At 39.5% G+C, this 9,558-nt stretch overlaps 1 protein-coding gene across 1 annotated transcript in view; it reads right to left on the reverse strand.

Annotated features, from left to right (window-relative positions):
* Positions 1–3,067, reverse strand: part of tmem168a (transmembrane protein 168a) — an 11,661-nt gene extending 8,594 nt beyond the window's left edge. The window contains exons 1-3 of the mRNA XM_032505325.1: positions 2,977–3,067; positions 1,443–2,401; positions 1,011–1,286 (exon numbers count right to left, since the gene is read on the reverse strand). Coding sequence (XP_032361216.1) covers positions 1,011–1,286; positions 1,443–2,276 — 1,110 coding nt within the window. The 5' untranslated portion in view covers positions 2,277–2,401; positions 2,977–3,067. The remainder of the gene's footprint in view (positions 1–1,010; positions 1,287–1,442; positions 2,402–2,976) is intronic.
* Between the last annotated feature and the right edge of the window lie 6,491 nt (positions 3,068–9,558).

The raw sequence follows: 9,558 nt of genomic DNA on the forward strand, positions 1-9,558 counted from the left end.
CCATTCATCCAATGTTCCAAAGGCACATTCTGTTTACTATTCTGACATCATTTAAAAAAACTAACTGAGAAAACATTGGAGAACCCTTTTACAATTATGTAGGCACATAATGTAATCTGAAAACTGCTGCCCTGGTTAAAAACAGCTGGTATTCTATCTATAATGGAGTGCAATGGAAATTGCTAAGTGACCCCAAACTTTTGACCGGTAGTGAATTTCTTTGTACATAGTTTCTTCAAAGATATAATACATACAATATTACCAATAACAACAACTTCTATATAAATTCAATGAAAGCATTGCATCCAATGTAACACAACGAATTATTGTATGTCCTTAAACATTTGCATGGAGTTAAATCAATGGCTCTCGGTCTCTGGTTAGTTCCAAAGGTTGTATATAAATATAGCTGAGACTTTGTTAAATTGTACTGATGTTGCCATTATTTGGTGTGTTCGTAAGTCAAGCAGATTTAGTTGGTTAACCATATATAATACTGAGCTTCAACAGCACAGGCAAATAAAAAGATACACAACATCACAAACCACATACAGCAAGAGCTTAACACTAACTGTCTCATATGCGAGTGCAGAGAGCTCCCACTTTCTCAGACAAATATGCAACTGACATCAACAACGTGCAGATCTCAAATAACGACTCAGGTCCATGAGGCTCTTACAAGGTAAACGTCTAATAATGCTAAATAAGTTATTGCTGCTCTTTATGCAAGTAGATAGGGATATTAAAGTACTAATTAAATTGGTTCCGCATGAGAGCAGAAGTGCCTCCGCTTGGGGAGCAACTTCACTACACACCGCCACTAGCATCTCTCTAAAGAGTTTATATGTAATTGTTATATGATATGACTATGATGATGTTTGCATAAAAAAAAAAAACACAATAGGACTGTGAATGCCTTTTTATCTTTAGCTCTTTTGCAAACTTGACCATAATAGTTTCAGCATTTTTTATGAGTTTAAGTAGCAGTAATCTCTTTAGGTGTATCCTACCTGCCAGGACACAGCCCCCAGTATGACCGTTGACAGCATACTAAAGAACACCAGTCGTTCTGAAATAAGGCAGAAGTGTCGGATGCCCCTGGAGGCCATGACTTTGTCGAGACTCCGGCTACTGGATCGCTGGGCCCGCCAGGCCTTCTGACATTCACTCAACTTGGAGTGGAAGCCCCATATTGTCATCAGAAGAATTATGTGGCAGATGGACCAGAAAAGGCCAAACAGGCAGAAGCCTGGGATCACCAGATACCAGAGCTCCAAGTGGCCAAGCTAAGTAAGGCAAGAGAAAAATGTCATTAAACACAGCCTTACAATCTGTTACTAAGAAATACAAAACAGAATGTATCGGCATTCGGAAATACTGTTTCATAAGTCAGGTCCTAAAGACTTCCATTATGGAAAAGTTGTTTTTTTGCTCGAGTGTACCTTTAACGCAGCCAGGACAAAAAAGGCCAGCTCAGTCAGACTCAGGGGCAGCAGAGACAGCATCCTCCACAGCCTCCCCAGGGACAGCACTGGTATCCAGCGCTCACTGGACCCCAGCACACTGAAGTAAACATCTAGCACAGGCTCGCACAGCAGCCTTCCCATGTAGCAGCCTAAAGCATACGGGTTGGCTGAAATGTCTAAGGCCTGGAAAAACACAAGAGAGGTAACCAAGGCAAAACTGACAAGGTTAGGCAAGGCCAGGAGGGATTTCATCCTTAGGTCCACAATGAGAGCCCCCAGGGCCACAACCAAGCCTATTATGGCCACTGACTTGTGAAGAAGCATGGTAGTGCTGGCAATGCCAAATCCCAGGAGGTCCAGTAGCTCAGTTGATGTTAGCAAGGTGGGTTTGTAACGGATGGAGCTGCATATTCTCTCAGTTAAAGCCCATACTGCTTTCATGATTACACTGGCTAACAGTAGATAGTTGGCAACCAGTTCCTTGACATTTAATTTCAAGGCAGGGCTGTTGAGAAAGCACTGAAGGCCCAGCAAAAAGCCAAACCACAAATGGAACAAGCTGAGACTAGCCTTCCCCATAGCAAAGTAGTAATGGAGGATGCTGGCTATCCCCATGACAAAGAGGCCCAGGATGAAGATGACCAGAATCATCGGTTCACTTGTCACCTCCCAGCGTACATACATGCCAACGCATACCGCCACAAGGAGGTTGACGCTGGACAGGTAACCCAGGCAATGCACTGATGTAAACATGTCCACCTTCTTGGGTTCATTGGCTGTCAGCTCTTCTTCCTCTTCTTCCCGAGCCATGGCTGATTTGAAAAAAAGCTTAATCAAATACAGTCAACTTCTTCCAGTCACCTTCTCTAGACTTGCACACTTTTGCAAATGAAGGACTAGCTACGTCTCTTGATGACATTCTCGAAAATCAGCCCCTGTGAACAATTCAAAAGGTAGAGTTACTCAAGTAACCGTGTCCATTAATCATCCAAACCAAAATATAGGCATATATGTTACACTTCTTAGCTACTTAGCTCCAGACGAATTATAGTTAATGCTGTTGTGAGCTTCATTCTTGTTTTATAACCGGTTTTTACGTTATTTACAAATATCTGACCTTATAAAATGGCTTAATATGAGGATACAAATGGGCTAACGTTAAGGTTTGATTTGCTAGACGTAATGATAATTATAATAATTTGGCTAAAACGAAATAAGCAGCAAAACAGTCGAGATAAAGTTATAAATTTGCTTAGCAGCGTATCAACCAAGTTAAACTGCGGCCCTGCTGTCAGTTTGTGACGATGTGGCAAATCGGGAAGTTTGCTAACTTGCATAGCCTAGCTACCTGCTGACTTTTCGTTAACGGTTAGCTAACTTGCCGGTTCAGGTGTTAATGTTGTGTCTTTAACTGTCAAAAGAACAAGCAGAGGCCCTTGCGCAAACGTTTAAGGGAGCCCTTTATAAATTAATATTAGGGAAATGTGTTTATTGTCAAAATGTTGCTTACATGTTGTTTGTTTGGATGACAGCAGATATGCTTCCGGAATCCAAAGTACGGCATCTCGCAAGTGTCAAAACACACAAGCCTTCGCTTTTCAGGCTGGTACTGTCCATAGACAGTTAAAGAAATATATCGCCTGAAATTTTAAACACGAATCATCGAAAACTTCACTTGACATCAAGCAGTACCAACTCAAAAAGCGTTACCTTGGTCCACCATTAGTGCGGTGCCGGAAAAAAATAAGGTCTTATTTCTTTTGATGAGGCTTTGTCCAGTTTTATAACATCCTTCTTTGATGATTTAACGTGGAGAAAGTATGCTGTATGAACAATAATCAGAATAGCTTACTGATATATTTCGCTATAGTCTACTGTTCAGGTGTAGCCTAAAGTCACATAGATTGGTCTGATGTTCATGGAATATGTGATGATAAACTGCAGCTGCTACTGTACTTATTAATCACACATTCATTGCTTTGCATTTGTTAAAAAAAAATCTTATACTTTATATGAAATTATATTGGTATTATATTGGCAGGCAAAATCATAATATTTTGAAACCAAAAAAAAAATCATATTTCTTTCACCTTTTCATTTTGTGACAAGTGCTAACTTCTAATAGCACTGTCTAAATTTTCCAGTAGAAAGGCATTCTTTTTACATGTCCGATAGATTGTTACAAGTTCATCACTCTATTTGCTGTTTATTGGGGGGGGGGGATCTTGTTTTTTAGCTGATTAAAAGTCACACAGAAATGAATGACTGAATGGAAGTTAAAGTAAGCTCATCACTTGGACTGTAGAAGAGGTATCTTCACTCTGCGCGGGGAAGTCGCCGGACGCCACAATCTTCTGAACATAGCCATACTGAGAAACACAGAGTGAGTTGTGTTGAGCTGATACTCTTAATTAGCTTTGTAGCAACTCATATGAGAATGGCGTGAATGTACTGGACTTTCACTAAAAGTTACGTAAATTTCACTTTTATATATTTTTTAAAATATTAATATGCGTTCCTCCAGCCTGCCTATGGTCCCCCAGTGGCTAGAAGTGGCGATAGGTCTAAACCGAGCCCTGGGTATCCTGCTCTGCCTTTGAGAAAATGAAAGCTCAGATGATCCTATCTGGAATCTTGCCCCTTGTGGGGTCACAAGGGGCAAGGTTACCTCCCTGCTGTAATTCTGCACCAAGGCTGAATTTTGGGAAAGAGACTTCAGATGTGGTATTAGGGGACCACTAAGGTCTACATAAAAGCATCCAAAGAGTACCATGTCATGGGACCTTTAACATTTTTATAGACGTTAATGGCAAAGACCATCAAGCTCTGGACAGTCAATCAATCCTTTTCTTATTATACATTATTACTGGCTTTAAATATGATATTTTTTGATCAAAGATTAAAGAAACCTCATTATTTTACTAAGGAAATACAATATTCATGAATCAACATTTCAGAAATGTACAAAATTAGTCATAAATACTGAGCTTCAGTTTGACTACACTACTGATATTGTTTGGTAAAAATGAATTGCCTGGAATATATTGTTGATAAAATCCCTGTTTTGAGTGGATGAAGCTTTCAAACAAATTACGTTGTTGCTTTTATTATTATCAGTGTTATTATAAAAAAAACTCACTGTGTCAGGAGTAGCATCTGGATGAATCAAGTTGGCTCTGAAATTATCTGTGAAACGTTCACAATAGTAAAACTCCTGTTTGTGACTGTAAATTCCTGCCAATGATAAACCTTTTACTTGCTCCAATCCTGCAACTCACACCACAAAAGTCTCTATCATGGGCTTTGTAGACCGAAATAAACCCATTGGCCTCTCAGATCAGAAGCCTATTTACTGCATTACTGAGGAAAAGCCTGTTAAAAGGTTTATTTAGGATTTTCTACTGATTCAATGTGATAAATGTAACGATCAGGGGAACATCAAGAAGCAGGCTTACTCAATACCCTGAGGGTATACTAAAGCAACCCAATGCATGCATGTGTCTGCATTTTTTATACTTGTGCTTTTCTAAGTGTGTGTGTGTGTGTGTGTGCATGTGCGTGTGTGCGCGTATGTATCAGTGTGAGCATGCTGCTTTGATCAGATGTTGACATAACTGGGAACACAGTGCTTTAGCCCACTTGACTGCATATGCTCACAGCCCTCTTTTCATACAATGTTTATGGCTGAGAATAAGACGTAAACACCGAAAGGCACAATGCTATACAACATATTTTTCCTAAACAACAATCTTTAAATTTTAATTTACCAGAAAAATGAAAAGAAATTCATTATGGATGGAAGATACTGAATACAACAACACTACAAGAATATTGTTTTTTTTTTTTGTCCAGCAGAAAATATTACTCAATAAAAGCTTGCGTAAAATCAAGCCAGATCAAGAGCTGTGATGTTGCAGAAGAAAGGCAGCAATTTCAGTGTGTAAAATTCACACTTCTTTTCTGTCTGTTCCTGTTTAGAAATGAATGTGTTTAACACAGAAATGGGCAAGGAATGCAACAAATGGCAATAGTACAAATCAAATGGAGCAACTTCTGCACTTCCTGGACAACAATGTCAGTTTCCTCTTGGGATAGGATTTTGTGGTGCAGCTACATTAGATTAGATTAGATTAGATTCAACTTTCTTGTCATTACACAGGTACAGGTACAAGGCAACGAAATGCAGTTTAAGTCTAACCAGAAGTGCAATAGCAGAAAGTGCAGGATATACACTGGTTCCATAAGTGCAGGACATGGAGAAGTAGTGAATAAATATAGAAATGAATACTATTATAAAAATATTTTTTACGGATAGATTTGTCCTATGAATATAATATATAGATAACTAGTATTGTGAACAAGATTTACAGCTGGATATGTACTGAATATAATATACAGGTGGATATTACTATAAACAGAATTTTTACAGATATGTGCAATGAACATAATATACATATGGTTGTTACTATAACAGAGTTTACAGGTGAATGTGTACTATGAATATCTATACAGATGTCTAGTACTACAAACGTTTTTACAGATCGATATGTATAATAAGTTAGGCTAAAATGAGCAGTACAACAATGATTTAAGGTAGTACATATAAAGTTTGGGCAGAAACTATCCGAATTAAAGTGCAGTGGAAAGTAATTGCATGTTACAGTTAAAGTACGGCATTGGAGATGTATATGTAAACAATTGGTACTGTAAATAAACAGTCAGGAGTGCAAATTAAAATACCAGTCAAGGTAAGTAGTGCAAGATGCAGATACAAACAGCTGTTACTATAATAACAATAAGCAGTGCAGGTAACATTATAGTATTTCAGATAACAAAATGGAGGCAGGTGTGAGGAGGGAGAGGAGAGTCTATCCGTATATGAGGGGAGTGGGATCAATGAGGAATACATCAGTGTGTATGCCTGTAATGCTTTTAAAGAGAATAAGACTAGAGCTGATTGGATGATCCGAATCCAATCCCTGTTACAACTATGCAGGAGTATTACAGTACCGTGACTGTTGGTAACGTGGAAATGTGGTTCCTTTTGTCCCAAGATTACAACAAATCTATTGACACACCAGTGCTGTGAACACACAGCAGGAGTTGCAACTTTATTCACAAAAGAAGAGGTCCACAATATGTGTGTAAATGTATGTCCACTGAGATATGTAGCAGGTGGATAACATCACACTCAAAGAGAAGCTTTCCTCATAAAGATAAGGCAGCTACTAATAGAAGCTTTTAGTTGATGATAACCAAGAAGTCATTAGAGTTCTGTTAATTCCTTCCAACATCCATGATTACCGGATAAAGATAAAGATAAGTAATATGAAGAAGAAGTCACCACATTTATTTAATTAGGGCCTGTTGCATTCATGCATAATTGAGGAATCCAGTGTTCAAGTAATTTCCCAAAACTGTGGTGTGTGTGACGGCCCGGTATACTGAGCTATCACTAAGGAGAAGGGCACACAGCCTGATGAATGGTGCAGATCTCGAGAAGGTTAAAACGCTGAAAGGACTTCATAAATACACAAACAGACATACAGAGAGGGAGAGGAAGAGAGAGAGTTACATTTAAAGTGAGGAAGGTTACATGAGGATACTAGTGAGAGTAATAGGGAGAGAGAGGAGAGGGATATGGAGACTAAAGGAGACAGGTTAATCTGAATTATGCAGAGGCTACCTTCATTCTGATTTCAGACACACCTCCACACCACCTGCATGTGTCTGACTGTGAAACACTGGCAAATTCAAACACACACACACACACACACACACACACACACACACACACACACACACTATTGCCAGCCTGAATCATAAATATTAATTTACGTTTGTATTCTGATGTCAAATCAGTATTCAGAAGCTGTTTGCTACAGTTTGGGTACAGAAAATACTTTTAAGGCTTTTAAGTTAGGGAAGGTTGAACACACTACACATATTCACCACCCTAACCTCGACACCCTTGGTAAGTTCATTACATGGAGGACTCACTGCTTCCTGCATTTGTTACTGAATGTTGGCATCTGAAGCAAATCACTTGCTGTAGAATCATCCAAGTACAAAGAGTCCTTTGCGAAAACATGAGCTGTGATTTGAAAAGCCTTCAAAGAGTGGAGGACAAAATGAAAAAAAACAAATCTATTTCTACTCTTTGGGTCACTTGGGATTTTTATCTATCAGGCTTTGTAAGCATCACCGAGCAAATTTCTGAGATGTAGCCACCTAATTACACACTAGGTTTCTGCCTCCTTCATCTCGACTGTGCAGAGTTTGGTTCAGAGGAGTTGAAATAGAAGTCATTTTACAGAAAAGAGTAATCTTTGAATGTAGGTCATGCATTATAAGGTGCACTGGTTCGTTGGCCTCACGTCGTTTGCCAATCCGGTGATATGGTGCATCGGCGGTTACAGTGCAAGACACACGGCCGCCAGGAGAGGTCTGTTCAATCACAGTTTCATCTTCAGAGAAATCAACGTGATGAAGCGCTGCACCCAAAGTGGATGTTAGGAGAGGCAGACAGCATTAGAAGCCTAAATCAAAAGCCGACCAGTGCTTAGGATATCCATCAGGGCTGAAATGAATCTTGGAAATAAAGGCATGTCACTTCGGTTCAAAAGTAATGGGTAAAGAAGTTGATGAGGAAGAGACAGAAGGAATATAAGCAGAGAAGGCCACAAGACTTGTTGACTTTTTATTCTTCTGAAGGAGAAGCAAATGTTCTTCTAAAGCTTTATCAGATGTTAGTGTCAAAGACATTATGACAAAGACAAGGAGAGAATAAGAACAAGAAGACAAAGGGTAATGCAGAAAAAAGGAAAACGTTATAGTAATGTTCCTTCCTTCTCGTAATAGCAATATTCGTAAGGGTCTGGGACTTTCTTTCTTCCTGGGCAGACAGGAGGCACATCTGTATTGCACAGAGAGGATGTAAAAATAAATCCCCCTCGGCTGATTAATGCTTATAGAAAGTAAAATTCACCACTCACAGTCACTTCCTGTTAAAAAGGCAAACAATCTACGCGGGACAAGGACAGTGTCTCATCTGCCAAGACGTTGTGTCATTTTGCAGGGATCAATTCAAACAGCTATTACGCTGCTTTATCCCCTGACATGATGCCAGCATTGAAGATGAGACACACAGAGAAGATGTTTTCTTCATGTGACAGTTACAGTAGATGAGGAAATTATTTGGACAAAACAGGATTTTACATGTGAAAAAGATTCTTTAATAAGAGGTTTATAAGAAAGGGAAGGCTTGTTAGTAACTCTCTATTGACGCTCTCAGCTTGATGTTAGCTCCCACCTGAAAAGTAGAGACATTCTGCTTCTCTATGAACATGAACTTTGAATAAAATGACCAGTTAAGGGCAATCATACATTACCAATCTAACGCAATCCTTTCCTGAAATCGCAGAGTGATGCCGCAATGACTTTTTTTTAAAGATATCTTTTGGGCATTTTAGACCTTTATTTTGATAGGACAGCTGAAAACATGAAAGGGGAGAGAGAGGGGGCAATGACATGCGGCAAATGGCCGCAGGTCGGAGTCAAACCCAGGAGAAATACTCTATATATGGGCACCCGCTCTACCAACTGAGCTATCCAGGCTCCCAATGTCCCAAAGTCCCAATGACTTTTTAATAACCCAACCTGTTCAGTCCCACTGAGCCGCAACAATGAAAAGTCAGATTCATTTATTGTGTTGACGGGGGAAAAATTGTGATTGAAATAATTAATCTGTTTGTGCCATTGTGAGAAATACCATACACTCCCTTTAAAGTTGCCTGTGCACCTCCGCTGAATGGATTTTCAGTCCGTGATGATGATAATGGCGTTGTTTATTAAGCACACACGGCTTCACAAATGAGGGATTTGACTTCTACCTCTATTGGCGAGCTTTAATGTGCTTGTGTTGTAATTTGGCTGGATTACTCAGCAGTTTGTCAAGTGTGAACGCAGTCCAGTTGCGCTCGCCTCCTCTCGGCAGATGGATATGAGACAAAGATTTGGCCATTTGATCTCCCTCCACTCTGTTCTGCAGTACACCCACACCAGCACAAAGTGGGCTTGCAGAGTAAAGTAT

Source organism: Etheostoma spectabile, chromosome 23 (genome assembly GCF_008692095.1).
Source record: "Etheostoma spectabile isolate EspeVRDwgs_2016 chromosome 23, UIUC_Espe_1.0, whole genome shotgun sequence".
NCBI lineage: Eukaryota > Metazoa > Chordata > Actinopteri > Perciformes > Percidae > Etheostoma > Etheostoma spectabile.